This window comes from Oncorhynchus kisutch, linkage group LG14 (genome assembly GCF_002021735.2).
Source record: "Oncorhynchus kisutch isolate 150728-3 linkage group LG14, Okis_V2, whole genome shotgun sequence".
Taxonomy (NCBI): Eukaryota; Metazoa; Chordata; class Actinopteri; order Salmoniformes; family Salmonidae; genus Oncorhynchus; species Oncorhynchus kisutch.
This window is the reverse complement of record NC_034187.2, coordinates 81,570,348-81,589,497: the sequence shown is the minus strand read 5'-3', so window position 1 is coordinate 81,589,497 and position 19,150 is coordinate 81,570,348. Positions and strand designations below refer to the sequence as shown.

General features: G+C 46.9%; 1 protein-coding gene across 1 annotated transcript in view; it reads right to left on the bottom strand.

Annotated features, from left to right (window-relative positions):
• The window catches only part of LOC109881871 (alpha-tubulin N-acetyltransferase 1-like), a 52,126-nt gene extending 39,130 nt beyond the window's left edge, over positions 1-12,996 (bottom strand). The window contains exons 1-3 of the mRNA XM_031789060.1: positions 12,574-12,996; positions 496-556; positions 307-398 (exon numbers count right to left, since the gene is read on the bottom strand). Coding sequence (XP_031644920.1) covers positions 307-310 — 4 coding nt within the window. The 5' untranslated portion in view covers positions 311-398; positions 496-556; positions 12,574-12,996. The remainder of the gene's footprint in view (positions 1-306; positions 399-495; positions 557-12,573) is intronic.
• Between the last annotated feature and the right edge of the window lie 6,154 nt (positions 12,997-19,150).

The following is a 19,150-nucleotide window of genomic DNA, read 5'->3' as shown; positions in this document are numbered from 1 at the left end:
TTGAAAAGCTCTTGCTACTGTATCAGTGAACATTAGCTAATTCTTGAAACGACTTCCAAAAGAGAGGTCTGAACAGAAACAGATGTGCATGTTCTGTTGTCGGATTCTGTTTGACGCTGGACAAAATGTCTTCGATAGTAGATGATTACGTTTTCTAATGCAATCTGTGATGGGGAATGAGGCTTTAGGAGGCTTTTTCCCATTCTAGTAATACTATTTCTATGTTCAGAAGAGGATAGAAACAGAGAGAGCTGTGCATGCATGTTGTGTGATGAGTGAGTGAGTGAGTGAGTGAGGTAGCGGTACCCATTGCTTTCTCCGTCCTTAAGCAGGTAGAGATGGTGCTTGTTGGTCTGCAGCTTGGATGCACTTGTGATTGGGGCTGTCAAGTATTGGGCCTGGGGAAAAACAATAGAGTGAATGAAACCAGAGCCTACGGCAACACAAATAGGACAAGGCACGAACCCAACCACCCACAGTAGCTTGGCTACACACCTTGGCTGAGGCTCTTCCAAGTTCATCAATGACTGCTGCAATTTGGGGTTGGGGATCTGACCTATATTAAAGACATTTCAAAAGAAAAAGACAAGAAATGTGAAGAGAGGCGAGGGGAGGTTTGATTCATTTCATACTGAGGAGAACAGTCACTAACTGCTGTCGTTGAGCGTGTGTTGATACTGATTGGATCGAAATTTTTTAAAAGGCATCGCTGCTCTCGGATCAGCATTCTCCATTCAAAGTATTACCTTAACATTAGAATTACCTAGTGGCTGCACATATTGAGGTGGGTATTATACTGCTTATCCAACAATCAATATCCCAGCTGTTAGAGCAGGTCCTTTAAAACTCTAGGTGCCATTCTGCCTTCTCCCTACTTGCCATTCTGCTTTCTCCCTAACTGCCATTCTGCCTTCTCCCTACTGCCATTCTGCCTTCTCCCTACTGCCATTCTGCCTTCTCCCTACTGCCATTCGCCTTCTCCCCTACTGCCATTCTGCCTTCTCCCTACTGCCATTCTGCCTTCTCCCCTACTGCCATTCTGCCTTCTCCCTACTGCCATTCTGCCTTCTCCCTACTGCCATTCTGCCTTCTCCCTACTGCCATTCTGCCTTTCTCCCTACTGCCATTCTGCCTTCTCCCTACTGCCATTCTGCCTTCTCCCTTACTGCCATTCTGCCTTCTCCCTACTGCATCTGCCTTCTCCCTACTGACATTCTGCCTTCTCCCTACTGACATTCTGCCTTCTCCCTACTGCCTTGCTCCCTACTGCCATTCTGCCTTCTCCCTACTGCCATTCTGCCCTTCTCCCTACTGCCATTCTGCCTTCTCCCTACTGCCATTTTCTGCCTTCTCCCCTACTGCCATTCTGCCTTCTCCCTACTGCCATTCTGCCTTCTCCCTACTGCCATTCTGCCTTCTCCCTACTGCCATTCTGCCTTCTCCCTACTGCCATTCTGCCTTCTCCCTACTTGCCATTCTGCCTTCTCCCTACTGCTATTCTGCCTTTCTCCCTACTGCCATTCTGCCTTCTCCCTACTGATATTCTGCCTTCTCCTACTGCATTCTGCCTACTGCATTCTGCCTTCTCCCTACTGCCATTCTGCCTTCTCCCTACTGCCATTCTGCCTTCTCCCTACTGCCATTCTGCCTTCTCCCTACTGCCATTCTGCCTTCTCCCTACTGCCATTCTGCCTTCTCCCTACTGCCATTCTGCCTCTCCTCTGCCTCCCTACTGACATTCTGCCTTCTCCCTACTGCCTTCTCCCTACTGCCATTCTGCCTTCTCCCTACTGCCATTCTGCCTTCTCCCTACTTGCCATTCTGCCTTCTCCCTACTGCCATTCTGCCTTCTCCCTACTGCCATTCTGCCTTCTCCCTACTGCCATTCTGCCTTCTCCCTACTGCCATTCTGCCTTCTCCCTACTGCCATTCTGCCTTCTCCCTACTGCCTATCCTGCCATTCTGCCTTCTCCCTACTGATATTCTGCCTTCTCCCTACTGCCATTCTGCCTTCTCCCTACTGATATTCTGCCTTCTCCCTACTGACATTCTGCCTTCTCCCTACTGACATTCTGCCTTCTCCCTACTGACATTCTGCCTTCTCCCTACTGATATTCTGCCTTCTCCCTACTGATATTCTGCCTTCTCCCTACTGATATTCTGCCTTCTCCCTACTGATATTCTGCCTTCTCCCTACTGCCATTCTGCCTTCTCCCTACTGCCATTCTGCCTTCTCCCTACTGCCATTCTGCCTTCTCCCTACTGCCATTCTGCCTTCTCCCTACTGCCATTCTGCTTCTCCCTACTGCCATTCTGCCTCTCCCTACTGCCATTCTGCCTTCTCCCTACTGCCATTCTGCCTTCTCCCTACTGCCATTCTGCCTTCTCCCTACTGCCATTCTGCCTTCTCCCCTACTGACATTCTGCCTTCTCCCTACTGACATTCTGCCTTCTCCCTACTGACATTCTGCCTTCTCCCTACTGATATTCTGCCTTCTCCTACTGATATTCTGCCTTATCCACTACTGCCATTCTGCCTTCTCCCTACTGCCATTCTGCCTTCTCCCTACTGCCATTCTGCCTTCTCCCTACTGACATTCTGCCTTCTCCCTACTGACATTCTGCCTTCTCACTACAGCCGTCAGCCATTTCTGCCGTCAGCCATTCTGCCTTCTCCCTACAGCCGTCAAGCCATTCTGCCGTCAGCCATTCTGCCTTCTCCCTACAGCCGTCAGCAATTTCTGCCGTCAGCCATTCTGCCCTCTCCCTACAGCCGTCAGCCACTCTGCCCTCTCCCTACAGCCGTCAGCCACTCTGCCCTCTCCCTACAGCCGTCAGCCACTCTGCCCTCTCCCTACAGCCGTCAGCCACTCTGCCCTCTCCATACAGCCGTCAGCCACTCTGCCCTCTCCCTACAGCCGTCAGCCACTTCTGCCCTCTCCCTACAGCCGTCAGCCACCTCTGCCCTCTCCCTACAGCGTCAGCCACTCTGCCCTCTCCCTACAGCCGTCAGCCACTCTGCCCTCTCCCTACAGCCGTCAGCCACTCTGCCCTCTCCCTACAGCCGTCACCACTCTGCCCTCTCCTACAGCCGTCAGCCATTCTGCCGTCTCCCTACAGCCGTCAGAAATTCTGCCATCTCCCTATAGCCGTTCAAGCCTTCCCTACAGCCGTCAGCCACTCTGCCTCTCCCTACAGCCAGTTCAGCCACTCTGCCGTCTCCCTACAGCCGTCAGCAATTCTGCCGTCTCCCTACAGCCGTCAGCCTCTCCCTACAGCCGTCAGCCCTCTCCCTACAGCCGTCAGCCCCTCCTGCCCTCTCCCTTACAGCCGTCAGCCACTTGCCCTCTCCCTACAGCCGTCAGCCACTCTGCCCTCTCCCTACAGCCGTCAGGCCAACCTCTGCCCTTCTCCCTACAGCCGTCAGCCACTCTGCCCTCTCCCTACAGCCGTCAGCCACTTCTGCCCTCTCCCTACAGCCGTCAGCCACTCTGCCCCTCTCCCTACAGCCGTCAGCCACTCTGCCCTCTCCCTACAGCCGTCAGCCACTCTGCCCTCTCCCTACAGCCGTCAGCCACTCTGCCCTCTCCCTACAGCCGTCAGCCACTCTGCCTCTCCCTACAGCCGTCAGCCACTCTGCCCTCTCCCTACAGCCGTCAGCCACTCTGCCCTCTCCCTACAGCCGTCAGCCACTCTGCCCTCTCCCTACAGCCGTCAGCCACTCTGCCCTCTCCCTACAGCGTCAGCCACTCTGCCCTCTCCCTACAGCCGTCACAGCCACTCTGCCCTCTCCCTACAGCCGTCAGCCACTCTGCCGTCTCCCTACAGCCGTCAGCCACTCTGCCGTCTCCCTACAGCCGTCAGCCCTCTCCCTACAGCCGTCAGCCTCTCCCTACAGCCGTCCTTGCCCTCTCCCTACAGCCGTCAGCCCCTCTGCCCTCTCCCTACAGCCGTCAGCCACTCTGCCCTCTCCCTACAGCCGTCAGCCCACTCTGCCCTCTCCCTACAGCCGTCAGCCACTCTGCCCTCTCCCTACAGCCGTCAGCCACTCTGCCCTCTCCCTACAGCCGTCAGCCACTCTGCCCTCTCCCTACAGCCGTCAGCCACTCTGCCCTCTCCCTACAGCCGTAAGCCACTCTGCCCTCTCCCTACAGCCGTCAGCCACTCTGCCCTCTCCCTACAGCCGTCAGCCACTCTGCCCTCTCCCTACAGCCGTCAGCCACTCTGCCCTCTCCCTACAGCCGTCAGCCACTCTGCCCTCTCCCTACAGCCGTCAGCCACTCTGCCCTCTCCCTACAGCCGTCAGCCACTCTGCCCTCTCCCTACAGCCGTCAGCCACTCTGCCCTCTCCCTACAGCCGTCAGCCACTCTGCCCTCTCCCTACAGCCGTCAGCCACTCTGCCCTCTCCCTACAGCCGTCAGCCACTCTGCCCTCTCCCTACAGCCGTCAGCCACTCTGCCCTCTCCCTACAGCCGTCAGCCACTCTGCCCTCTCCCTACAGCCGTCAGCCACTCTGCCGTCTCCCTACAGCCGTCAGCAATTCTGCCGTCTCCCTACAGCCGTCAGCCCCTCTCCCTACAGCCGTCAGCCCTCTCCCTACAGCGTCAGCCCTCTCCCTACAGCCGTCAGCCCCTCTGCCCTCTCCCTACAGCCGTCCAGCCCCTCTGCCCTCTCCCTACAGCCGTCAGCCCCTCTGCCTCTCCCTACAGCCGTCAGCCACTCTGCCCCTCTCCCTACAGCCGTCAGCCACTCTGCCCTCTCCCTACAGCCGTCAGCCACTCTGCCCTCTCCCTACAGCCGTCAGCCACTCTGCCCTCTCCCTACAGCCGTCAGCCACTCTGCCCTCTCCCTACAGCCGTCAGCCCACTCTGCCCTCTCCCTACAGCCGTCAGCCACTCTGCCCTCTCCCTACAGCCGTCAGCCACCTGCCCTCTTCCCGTCAGCCACTCTCGCCCTCTCCCTACAGCCGTCAGCCACTCTGCCCTCTCCCTACAGCCGTCAGCCACTCTGCCATCTCCCTACAGCCGTCAGCCACTCTGCCCTCTCCCTACAGCCGTCAGCCACTCTGCCCTCTCCCTACAGCCGTCAGCCACTCTGCCCTCTCCCTACAGCCGTCAGCCACTCTGCCCTCTCCCTACAGCCGTCAGCCACTCTGCCCTCTCCCTACAGCCGTCAGCCACTCTGCCCTCTCCCAACAGCCGTCAGCCATTCAGCCTTCTCCCTACAGCCGTCAGCCACTCTGCCGTCTCCCTACAGCCGTCAGCAATTATGCAGTCTCCCTACAGCCGTCAGCCCTCTCCTTACAGCCGTCAGCCCTCTCCCTACAGCCGTCAGCCACTCTGCCCTCTCCCTACAGCCGTCAGCAATTCTGCCGTCTCCCTACAGCCGTCAGACCTCTCCCTACAGCCGTCAGCCCTCTCCCTACAGCCGTCAGCCCTCTCCCTACAGCCGTCAGCCCTCTCCCTACAGCCGTCAGCCACTCTGCCCTCTCCTACAGCCGTCAGCCACTCTGCCCTCTCCCTACAGCCGTCAGCCATTCTGCCCTCTCCCTACAGCCGTCAGCCATTCAGCCTTCTCCCTACAGCCGTCAGCCATTCAGCCTTCTCCCTACAGCCATCCGCCATTCAGCCTTCTCCCTACAGCCATCAGCCATTCAGCCTTCTCCCTACTGCCATCAGCCATTCAGCCTTCTCCCTACAGCCGTCAGCCACTCTGCCTTCTCCCTACAGCCATCAGCCATTCAGCCTTCTCCCTACAGCCGTCAGCCATTCAGCCTTCTCCCTACAGCCATCAGCCATTCAGCCTTCTCCCTACAGCCATCAGCCATTCAGCCTTCTCCTTACAGCCGTCACTTATTCCACAGTCCCGCAGACCATGTGTAACCATGCCACCCCAGAACCTTGAAATTTGGCTTCTTCACCTGCGGGTTCGCCTGAGACCAACCACCCGGACAGATGGTTAAACTGAGGAATATTTTTGCCTGTAATAAAGCTTTTTTGTGGGGAAAAACTAATATTGAATGGCTGGGCCTGGCTCCCAAGTGGGTGGGCCTATGCCCTCCCAGGGCCACCCTTGACTGCGCCCCTGCCCATTCCTGTGAAATCCATAGATTAGGGTCTAATGAATATATTTCAATGAACTGATTTCATATATGAACTGTAACTCAGTAAAATCGTTGAAATTGTTGCATGTTGCATTTATATTCTTGTTCGGTATATATACACGGGAGACGGCAGAATGGCATTCGGAAAGTATTCAGCCCCTTGACTTTTTTTCACATTTTGTTAGGTTACAGCCTTATTCTAAAATGGATTAAATAGTTTTATTCCCTCATCAATTCAGACACACACACTACCTTATAATGACAAAGCATAGACTGTTATTTTTTTATACTAATTCATAAAAAATAAAAATAAATGAAATATCACATTACCATAATTATTCAGACCTTTACTCATGACTTTGTTGAAGCACATTTGGCAGCGATTACAGCCTTGAGTCTTCTTGAGTATGACCCTACAAGCTTGGCACGCCTGTAATTGGGGAGTGTCTCCCATTCTTCTCTGCAGATCCTCTCAAGCTCTGTCAGGTTGGATGTGGAACGTTGCTGCATAGATATTTTCAGGTCTCTTCATAGATGTTTGATAGGGTTTAAGTCCGGGCTCTGGCTGTGCCACGCGAGGACATTCAGAGACTTGTCCAGAAGCCACTCCTGCGTTGTCTTGGCTGTGTGCTTAGGGTTGTTGTCCTGTTGAAAGGTGAACCTTCACCCCAGTCTTGAGGTCCTGAGAGCTCTAGAGAAGCTTTTCATCAAGGATCTCTCTGTACTTTGCTCCGTTCATCTTTGCCTTGATCCTGACTAGTCTCCCAGTCCTTGCTGATGAAAATCATCCCCACAGCATGATGCTGCTACCACCATGCTTCACCATAGGGATGATGCCAGGTTTCCTCCAGATGTGACACTTGGCATTCAGGCCAAAGAGTTCAATCTTGGTTTCATCAGACCTGAAAATCTTGTTTTTCATGGTCTGAGTCTTTAGGTGCCTTTTGTCAAACTCCAAGCGGGCTGTCATGTGCCTTTTACTGAGGATTGGCTTCAGTCTGGCCACTCTACCATAAAGGCCTGATTGGTGGAGTGCTGCAGAGATGGTTGTCCTTCTGGAAGGTTCTCACATCTACACAGAGGAACTCTAGACCTCTGTCAGAGTGACCATCAGGTTCTTGGTTGCCTCCCTGACCAAGACCTTTCTCCCCCGACTGCCCAGTTTGGCCGGGCGCCAAGCTCTAAGAAGAGTCTTGTTGGTTCCAAACTGCTTCTATTAAAGAATGATGGAGGCCACTGTGTTCTTGGAGAACTTCAATGCTGCAGAAATGTTTTGGCACCCTTCCCCAGATCTGTGCCTCGACACAATCCTGTCTTGGAGGTCTACGGACTATTCCTTCGACGTCATGGCTTGGTTTTTGCTCTGACATGCACTGTCAACTGTGAGACCTTATATAGACAGGTGTGTTGCTTTCCAAATCATGGAACGGCACACTCCAATTAAGTTGTAGAAACATCAAGGATGATCAATGGAAACAGGATGCACGTGAGCTCAATGTCCTGTCTCATAGCAAAGGGTCTGAATAATTATGTAAATAAGGGTATTTCTGTTTTTGTTTTTTTATAAATGGCATTATGGGGTATCGTGTGCAGATTGCTGAGGAGTTTTTATTTATTTAATCAATTTTAGAATCAGGCTGTAACATAACAAAATGTGAAAAAAGTCAAGGGGTCTGAATACTTTCCGAAGGCATTGTTGGTAGGCTATTTATCTTTTAATACAGTAATTTCGTTTTCATTTGAAGCATCTCTTTAACCTTTGCTTGTTCGTAATAATTGCAACGACATTGGCAACTTCGTATTTGTGGTCAACTTCATTGTGAAGTTAACGCCCGTCACAGAGAGACAGATAAACATCTTGATTGTTTAGCGGAGATCTTCGGTGTATAAAGTGACTCAATAGGGAGGGAAAAAAAACATCCAACAACGCACATAGCTGTTAAACATCTTGATTGTTTAACGGAGATCTTCGGTGTATAAAGTGACTCAATAGGGAGGAAAAAAAACATAGTGACTCAGTAGCTGTTCTATGCGTGGTCTGAGGCAGTCGGTAAATAACGAGCATTTTCAAGTACCATTTTAGTATTGACGGTTTCGGGAAAACAGCTCTGAGATTCAACAATGATCCTGTGAAGGTTATAACGATTAACTCAGCGCTAAGATGATTTTGGGAAACCAGGCCCTGTGCCTCAGGATCTGTGCGTTACAAGATGTCGACGATGAGTATGACGGGTCTGCTCTCCGAACGCCTCGATCACACCGACAGCATCATTGCATTTTTTTGGTACACCAGAATTACATTCATTTCCAATGAAACGTTGCGTTTGCCTTGCAGCATTACGGTTGCAATGCGTTCTTTGTGGTGTTGGATTTATGGAACGTATGCATCAGACTGTGTGTAGACGGCTTGACAGAAATGGTAGCAGAAGGTGAATGTTGAACTGTTGTTGCATTTGTATCCCGATGACGCTGCGTACTATTTTGTGCAGTGCCGCTGTCGGTGTGATTGAGTCATAACGCCCAGGAAGCTCAGATTCAAATTCCCATTAAACAGCTTTGCAAGCGTTTTATGACCTGAAAATCTTGTTTTTCATGGTCTGAGTCTTTAGGTGCCTTTTGTCAAACTCCAAGCGGGCTGTCATGTGCCTTTTACTGAGGATTGGCTTCAGTCTGGCCACTCTACCATAAAGGCCTGATTGGTGGAGTGCTGCAGAGATGGTTGTCCTTCTGGAAGGTTCTCACATCTACACAGAGGAACTCTAGACCTCTGTCAGAGTGACCATCAGGTTCTTGGTTGCCTCCCTGACCAAGACCTTTCTCCCCCGACTGCCCAGTTTGGCCGGGCGCCAAGCTCTAAGAAGAGTCTTGTTGGTTCCAAACTGCTTCTATTAAAGAATGATGGAGGCCACTGTGTTCTTGGAGAACTTCAATGCTGCAGAAATGTTTTGGCACCCTTCCCCAGATCTGTGCCTCGACACAATCCTGTCTTGGAGGTCTACGGACTATTCCTTCGACGTCATGGCTTGGTTTTTGCTCTGACATGCACTGTCAACTGTGAGACCTTATATAGACAGGTGTGTTGCTTTCCAAATCATGGAACGGCACACTCCAATTAAGTTGTAGAAACATCAAGGATGATCAATGGAAACAGGATGCACGTGAGCTCAATGTCCTGTCTCATAGCAAAGGGTCTGAATAATTATGTAAATAAGGGTATTTCTGTTTTTGTTTTTTTATTATTGGCATTATGGGGTATCGTGTGCAGATTGCTGAGGAGTTTTTATTTATTTAATCAATTTTAGAATCAGGCTGTAACATAACAAAATGTGAAAAAAGTCAAGGGGTCTGAATACTTTCCGAAGGCATTGTTGGTAGGCTATTTATCTTTTAATACAGTAATTTCGTTTTCATTTGAAGCATCTCTTTAACCTTTGCTTGTTCGTAATAATTGCAACGACATTGGCAACTTCGTATTTGTGGTCAACTTCATTGTGAAGTTAACGGCCGTCACAGAGAGACAGATAAACATCTTGATTGTTTAGCGGAGATCTTCGGTGTATAAAGTGACTCAATAGGGAGGGAAAAAAAACATCCAACAACGCACATAGCTGTTAAACATCTTGATTGTTTAACGGAGATCTTCGGTGTATAAAGTGACTCAATAGGGAGGAAAAAAAACATAGTGACTCAGTAGCTGTTCTATGCGTGGTCTGAGGCAGTCGGTAAATAACGAGCATTTTCAAGTACCATTTTAGTATTGACGGTTTCGGGAAAACAGCTCTGAGATTCAACAATGATCCTGTGAAGGTTATAACGATTAACTCAGCGCTAAGATGATTTTGGGAAACCAGGCCCTGTGCCTCAGGATCTGTGCGTTACAAGATGTCGACGATGAGTATGACGGGTCTGCTCTCCGAACGCCTCGATCACACCGACAGCATCATTGCATTTTTTTGGTACACCAGAATTACATTCATTTCCAATGAAACGTTGCGTTTGCCTTGCAGCATTACGGTTGCAATGCGTTCTTTGTGGTGTTGGATTTATGGAACGTATGCATCAGACTGTGTGTAGACGGCTTGACAGAAATGGTAGCAGAAGGTGAATGTTGAACTGTTGTTGCATTTGTATCCCGATGACGCTGCGTACTATTTTGTGCAGTGCCGCTGTCGGTGTGATTGAGTCATAACGCCCAGGAAGCTCAGATTCAAATTCCCATTAAACAGCTTTGCAAGCGTTTTAATAATGTCAAAATAAGTTATTTACTCACCAAATATGGAGTTTCGCTGAGCAACTTTCTTAATTTATCCCCGTTACGGCCGGTATGTACTTCATATTTATACCTTTTTTTAGAAGTGAATACTGGCCGTAATGGCAGTAAATGAAAATTCCATATTCGGTGAAAAACATATTTTGACATTAAAACACTTACAGAGACGTCTAATGGGAGTTTGAATTGGAGCTTCCTTTAGAGACATCTGGGCGGCAGGTAGCCTAGTGGTTAGAGTGTAGGGGCGGCAGGTAGCCTAGTGGTTAGAGCGTTGGACTAGTAACTGAAAGGTTGCAAGATCAAATCCCCGAGCTTATAAGGTCTGTCGTTCTGCCCCTGAACAAGGCAGTTAACCCACTGTTCCTAGGCAGTCATTGAAAATAACTGACTTGCCTAGTTAAATAAAGGAGAGAAAAAAAAAACTCAGGCATAGATACTGGGGCAGGTCCCTGGAGATCTATAGACAGGTTGGCTGACACCAAAATGATGCTTGCTCATTGATGTGGCCGGAAGCCGTGAGTCGTTATGATTCTGAACAGTCAGATAGCTACCAACAATGACAAGAAGATGCCTTGTGGTAGCTCGTTGCATCTTGTTATTGATACCCATAAAACCTAGCTGTCAAACAAGGAAATGGTTCCAATAATTTTTCCCATAGGGGACTTTAGAAACTATTAAAATAAGGTCTGTGTTTGGTGTAGTTTTACCCTGGCGTGACGTTTTGATAACAGTGTAAATCAATTTAGGACAAAAAAAAAAAAAAAAGGAAACGCTAATTAGTTGCTAATGTGGCTTTCATAAAGAACTACAAATCCCATGATGCTCTAGATGAGACTACCGAATCGAGGTAACTATCTAATGTTAGCTACATTTTGTAATTAGTAAATTGGCTACACTTCTTTATATTGACAACACCTGTTAGCAAAGGTGCCAGCAAAAGATGACGTGCAAAGAGCTTGCAGGGATTTTCTGTCTTGTGTAGCCGATGTGAAACGGCTAGCTAGTTAGCCGTGGTGCGCGCTAGTAGCGTTTCAATCGGTGACGTCACTTGCTCTGAGACCGTGAAGTGGTTGTTCCCCTTGCTATGCAAGGGCGGCGGCATTTGTGGAGCGATGGGTAACGGCGCTTTGATGGTGACTGTTGACGTGGTTCGCGCCCAGGTCGGAGCGAAGGGACGGACGTAGAAGTCTGTACTGTTACACTTGCATGATGTCTACTTTGATTATAATTAGCATTTTCGAATCAGGGAGTAAATAGAGCCAAATGTATTGATAAGTCACCTTGTCCAAGAGAGATTTCCATGGTTATCAAAACGTCACTCCGGGGTAAGCCTACACGAAACACAGCCCTTATAAGTGTTTCTAAAATTCCCTTTTGGAAAAATGAATAATGGGAAAACGCTTGGAACCATTTCCCTGTTTGACCGCTAGGTTTTATGGGCATTATGACACCTCCACTGTGGGGCACTATTGATCTCAAGTGTATTTTAAAGTATTGGTCTGATATGGTAGCCTAGTGTTTCATACTGCTCAGTGATCTTTTATCCAAAATAGTCCAAATGTCAGAATATAAATGTTGGTTACATATAGGCTTTATAGCCAGTGTGTCACTTTGCATTAGCATGCTGGGGAAGGGATTGAATGATTAGTAGAAACTCGGACATTTCTGATTTGCTAACTTTTTGAATGCGGCATGTGTATTATTACAAGCAGTTCAGCGAGTCTGAAATGTCCTTTTCTTGTGGTGCTTTCAAGACAACTGGGAACTCGAGAGAAAACATTAGGTTAAAATTCACATTGTATCTTCAGTTCGGAAAGTCAGTTTTATAAAGATGCACAAGTTTCTGACTTGGAATTCCCGAATTGCTGACAATTCAAAACGATTTTTCACAGTTGTCTTAAAACACACTGAAGTCTAAAATCGGAGATTTCCTAAATCCCAAATGTTTTTAACGCTCCACTAGTTCAGACTAGCACATGAACACCGCATATCGATACACTATTGACGTCATGCACAACTGTATTGGGTTGACAGGGCGGATGCTCTCTGCAATCATGTTGTAAAGAACATCACATGTAGCCAGAGGTCGTAAACTTTGCTTCAAAACAACAACAAAATTGCATATAATCTGCCAAATGAAAATAATTATGCTAAATGAAAAGCTGTTCTGGCTGCTTAAAACGATAAGCCTAACGTTACCTTCCCAGCGATTTTCCACCTGCAATTAGGTTTTGGTCCAAAACTGTAATCGTTTCAGGGAAAAGATGGTTAACATCAAAAGTGGTTTCCATATTCTTTGAAAGGCGGCTATCTCGGAGTATAAAAACAGTTTTCCCGCAGGTGTTACTGCTCGCTAACGTGGGGGTAGGCTAGCCAGCTAGAGATTTCGGCTAAACAATATCACTGCTGTTAGCAAAGCTAACTAACGACGATAGCAACATTGGCCACTGAAGACACACAGCAATTGCAAGATGATTTTACAGTCACTAAAAACCATGTTATCAATTGCCTACGAGCTACAGTATCAAAAGGCCGACCAAGCAGTGGTAATAATGTATCAATCCTGTCCGTCTATCCATTGTGTGTCTGTTGTGGACTGGAGCCACTCCCAGGTTACCCAATACCATAGTACAACCAAAAACACGGCCCACTATTTTCTGAAAACCTAGTCTACTAAACGTTCAAAATTCAAAACATGTAAATTTAACAATCGCAACATACACAACAAGACTTTCAAATGCTTCCATTGAAAATCCGTATTAGTTCGTGTGACGCAGCCTGAAATTAAATGTGTGCATTTATACATTGCACTACGGTAAATGTTTCCGGGCTCTCTTTTTTCGATAACGTGGTTAGGAAAGCCAATGTGAACAAGCCCAGAGCATTCTAACATTAGCACCTGTTCTCTGTCGTCAAAGGTCGCTGCAAGATGCTATTTTTTGTTGATAGACTGTCGGGTAAGGGGTTATTGTCTGTCCACAAAAAAAAAAAAAAAATACAGTAGTGTGTTTCCACAAACTATAAAGTCAAGTGTATCCATTTAGCATAGGCTAAGGGATTGTCAATCTGAGACAAATTATTTAATTATATAGTGATATGTAATATAATTGATAAAGGCCTTACTGTATCAAGCCAATACACCAGCAACTGCCTGACTTTGGAAGATATCATAATATTGCGTATTGCAGATGAGCAGGCACCTAGAATGTGTTATTGCTCTGTTCTATATTGTGCCAGTAGCCCTTGGCCATGTCAGTAAAAGAAATGACATTTGTGGTGGTATGCGGCTTCATCAATAAGTGCATCGAAGACGTTGTCCCCACAGTGACCGTACGTACATTTCCCAACCAGAAGCCATGGATTACAGGTAACATTCGCACCTGCCGCTTTCAAGGAGTGGGACACTAATCCGGACGCTTATAAGAAATCCCGCTATGCCCTCAGAGAAACCATCAAACAGGCAAAACCAGTCAATATAACAGAGTTGAAGAGTAAAGTTATTCATTTTCTGAGTCCCAAGTGACACTCTATTCCCTGTATAGTGCATTACTTTTGACCAGAGCCCTATTGGTAGTGCAGCGTTTAGGCAATAGGATGCCATTTGGGACGCATCTGATGAGTCAAGGTATCATTATAGCCTACTCACCCAGAGTTGGAACATCTAAAACTGTAAAAGATCAGCCACCTCACCTCCCCCACATAGGAAGCCCTTCCCTGCATTCAAATTACCTAGTTGCCTCATGGTCGGAATGTTATTCACATTTTTTCATAATTTAATAATTAATCAACATCATTCTTCTTTTTTTTTTACACTGAAACCCAGTGTTTCTTTGTCAGGCAGTTTTGTTCTATTTCAGTCTTCTGTGATGTATATAAAGTATATAAAGTGTAATATTGGGATTCAAACTCAAAAATGTAATACATTTCAACTCTATATCTAAATCAAATCAAATCAAATTGATTTATATAGCCCTTCGTACATCAGCTGATATCTCAAAGTGCTGTACAGAAACCCAGCCTAAAACCCCAAACAGCAAGCAATGCAGGTGTAGAAGCACGGTGGCTAGGAAAAACTCCCTAGAAAGGCCAATACCTAGGAAGAAACCTAGAGAGGAACCAGGCTATGTGGGGTGGCCAGTCCTCTTCTGGCTGTGCCGGGTGGAGATTATAACAGAACATGGCCAAGATGTTCAAATGTTCATAAATGACCAGCATGGTCGAATAATAATAAGGCAGAACAGTTGAAACTAGAGCAGCAGCACAGTCAGGTGGAAGTTGAAACTGGAGCAGCAGCATGGCCAGGTGGACTGGGGACAGCAAGGAGTCATCATGTCAGGTAGTCCTGGGGCATGGTCCTAGGGCTCAGGTCCTCCGAGAGAGAGAAAGAAAGAGAGAAGGAGAGAATTAGAGAACGCACACTTAGATTCACACAGGACACCGAATAGGACAGGAGAAGTACTCCAGATATAACAAACTGACCCCAGCCCCCCGACACATAAACTACTGCAGCATAAATACTGGAGGCTGAGACAGGAGGGGTCAGGAGACACTGTGGCCCCATCCGAGGACACCCCCGGACAGGGCCAAACAGGAAGGATATAACCCCACCCACTTTGCCAAAGCACAGCCCCCACACCACTAGAGGGATATCTTCAACCACCAACTTACCATCCTGAGACAAGGCTGAGTATAGCCCACAAAGATCTCCGCCACGGCACAACCCAAGGGGGGGGGGGGCGCCAACCCAGACAGGATGACCACAACAGTGAATCAACCCACTCAGGTGACGCACCCCCTCCAGGGACGGCATGAGAGAGCCCCAGCAAGCCAGTGACTCAGCCCCTGTAATAGGGTTAGAGGCAGAGAATCCCAGTGGAAAGAGGGGAACCGGCCAGGCAGAGACAGCAAGGGCGGTTCGTTGCTCCAGAGCCTTTCCGTTCACCTTCCCACTCCTGGGCCAGACTACACTCAATCATATGACCCACTGAAGAGATGAGTCTTCAGTAAAGACTTAAAGGTTGAGACCGAGTTTGCGTCTCTGACATGGGTAGGCAGACCGTTCCATAAAAATGGAGCTCTATAGGAGAAAGCCCTGCCTCCAGCTGTTTGCTTAGAAATTCTAGGGACAATTAGGAGGCCTGCGTCTTGTGACCGTAGCGTACGTGTAGGTATGTACGGCAGGACCAAATCAGAGAGATAGGTAGGAGCAAGCCCATGTAATGCTTTGTAGGTTAGCAGTAAAACCTTGAAATCAGCCCTTGCTTTGACAGGAAGCCAGTGTAGAGAGGCTAGCACTGGAGTAATATGATCAAATTTTTTGGTTCTAGTCAGGATTCTAGCAGCCGTATTTAGCACTAACTGAAGTTTATTTAGTGCTTTATCTGGGTAGCCGGAAAATAGAGCATTGCAGTAGTCTAACCTAGAAGTGACAAAAGCATGGATTAATTTTTCTGCATCATTTTTGGACAGAAAGTTTCTGATTTTTGCAATGTTACGTAGATGGAAAAAAGCTATCCTCGAAATGGTCTTGATATGTTCTTCAAAAGAGAGATCAGGGTCCAGAGTAACGCCGAGGTCCTTCACAGTTTTATTTGAGACGACTGTACAACCATTAAGATTAATTGTCAGATTCAACAGAAGATCTCTTTGTTTCTTGGGACCTAGAACAAGCATCTCTGTTTTGTCAGAGTTTAATAGTAGAAAGTTTGCAGCCATCCACTTCCTTATGTCTGAAACACATGCTTCTAGCGAGGGCAATTTTGGGGCTTCACCATGTTTCATTGAAATGTACAGCTGTGTGTCATCCGCATAGCAGTGAAAGTTTACATTATGTTTTCGAATAACATCCCCAAGAGGTAAAATATATAGTGAAAACAATAGTGGTCCTAAAACGGAACCTTGAGGAACACCGAAATTTACAGTTGATTTGTCAGAGGACAAACCATTCACAGAGACAAACTGATATCTTTCTGACAGATAAGATCTAAACCAGGCCAGAACATGTCCGTGTAGACCAATTTGGGTTTCCAATCTCTCCAAAAGAATGTGGTGATCGATGGTATCAAAAGCAGCACTAAGGTCTAGGAGCACGAGGACCGATGCAGAGCCTCGGTCCGATGCCATTAAAATGTCATTTACCACCTTCACAAGTGCCGTCTCAGTGCTATGATGGGGTCTAAAACCAGACTGAAGCATTTCGTATACATTGTTTGTCTTCAGGAAGGCAGTGAGTTGCTGCGCAACAGCCTTCTCTAAAATTTTTGAGAGGAATGGAAGATTCGATATAGGCCGATAGTTTTTTATATTTTCTGGGTCAAGGTTTGGCTTTTTCAAGAGAGGCTTTATTACTGCCACTTTTAGTGAGTTTGGTACACATCCAGTGGATAGAGAGCCGTTTATTATGTTCAACATAGGAGGGCCAAGCACAGGAAGCAGCTCTTTCAGTAGTTTAGTTGGAATAGGGTCCAGTATGCAGCTTGAAGGTTTAGAGGCCATGATTATTTTCATCATTGTGTCAAGAGATATAGTACTAAAACACTTGAGCGTCTCTCTTGATCCTAGGTCCTGGCAGAGTTGTGCAGACTCAGGACTGAGGTTTGGAGGAATACGCAGGTTTAAAGAGGAGTCCGTAATTTGCTTTCTAATAATCATAATCTTTTCCTCAAAGAAGTTCATGAATTTATCACTGCTAAAGTGAAAGTCATCCTCTCTTGGGGAATGCTGCTTTTTAGTTAGCTTTGCGACAGTATTAAAAAGGAATTTCGGATTGTTCTTATTTTCCTCAATTAAGTTAGAAAAATAGGATGATCGAGCAGCAGTAAGGGCTCTACGGTACTGCACGGTACCGTCCTTCCAAGCTAGTCGGAAGACTTCCAGTTTGGTGTGGCGCCATTTCCGTTCCAATTTTCTGGAAGCTTGCTTCAGAGCTCGGGTATTTTCTGTGTACCAGGGAGCTAGTTTCTTATGAGACATTTTTTTTGTTTTTAGGGGTGCAACTGCATCCGTATCTGCATCTGCAACTACATCCATATCTGACATGGTACCATGTGTCTGAGGTGTATACTTTTGTTTCAAAGTAGACTTGTTTAAGAAACACTCTTGTGTGACCATGATTTAGCCCACTGCAGTAGAAGCTTCAAATATAACATGTATTAATTTATGCATGGTAGGGAACTTTTTAGCATGTAGTGCTAACTTTTCACTTCCTCCCTAGTCAGTGTGCAAAATTGTGTGTTACGGCTTTCTTCCGTCAAAGGAGTCGGACCAAAATGCAGCGTGGTTAGTTCGATACATCTTTAATGATGACAAAAACACAAACAATACAAAAACAACAAACGGAACGTGAAAACCTATACAGCCTATCTGGTGAATACAAACACACTGAGACAGGAACAATCACCCACAAACACACAGTGAAACCCAGGCTACCTAAATATGGTTCCCAATCAGAGACAACGAGAATCACCTGACTCTGATTGAGAACCTCAGGCAGCCATAGACTATGCTAGACACCCCTACTCAGCCACAATCCCTATACCTACTAAAACCCCCAATACCACAACACAACACAAAATAACCCCATGTCACACCCTGGCCTGACCAAATAAATATATAAACACAAAATACTAAGACCAGGGCGTGACATAGTGTCAACTCACAATTGGGCACAATTCAGATGATGACTACAGAGACAAAATGTTCTAAATATCTAGAATATTCTCAGGTTTGGACAAAATTATAATAATTGCACATACAAAATAAAAACATTAAGTCAGTTGTTTCCAATTTTGGATTTCACAGCATTGCAATAGTTAAGTTTCACGTTGTAATGTGGCTGCACAGGCTATATACAGTTGAAGTCGGAAGTTTACATACACTTAGGTTGGAGTCATTAAAACTCGATTTTCAACCACTCCACAAATTTCTTGTTAACAAACTATAGTTTTGGCAAATCGGTTAGGACATCTACTTTATCAAATCAAATTTATTTATATAGCCCTTCGTACATCAGCTGATATCTCAAAGTGCTGTACAGAAACCCAGCCTAAAACCCCAAACAGCAAGCAATGCAGGTGTAGAAGCACGGTGGCTAGGAAAAGCTCCCTAGAAAGGCCAATACCTAGGAAGAAACCTAGAGAGGAACCAGGCTATGTGGGGTGGCCAGTCCTCTTCTGGCTGTGCCGGGTGGAGATTATAACAGAACATGGCCAAGATGTTCAAATGTTCATAAATGACCAGCATGGTCGAATAATAATAAGGCAGAACAGTTGAAACTGGAGCAGCAGCACAGTCAGGTGGAAGTTGAAACTGGAGCAGCAGCATGGCCAGGTGGACTGGGGACAGCAAGGAGTCATCATGTCAGGTAGTCCTGGGGCATGGTCCTATATGCATGACACAAGTAATTTTTCCAACAATTGTTTACAGATAGATTATTTCACTTATAATTCACTGTATCCCAATTTATGACCCCCTGGAATTTACATACACTAAGTTGACTGTGCCTTTAAAAATTCCAGAAAATGATGCCATGGCTTTATAAGCTTCTGATAGGCTAATTGACATCATTTTAATCAATTGGAGGTGTATCTGTGGATGTATTTCAACGCCTACCATCAAACGCAGTGCATCATGGGAAAATCAAAAGAAATCATCCAAGACCTCAGAAAACAATTGTAGACCTCCACAAGTCTGGTTCATCCTTGGGAGCAATTTACAAATGCCTGAAGGTACCACGTTCATCTGTGCAAACAATAGTATGCAAGTATAAACACCATGG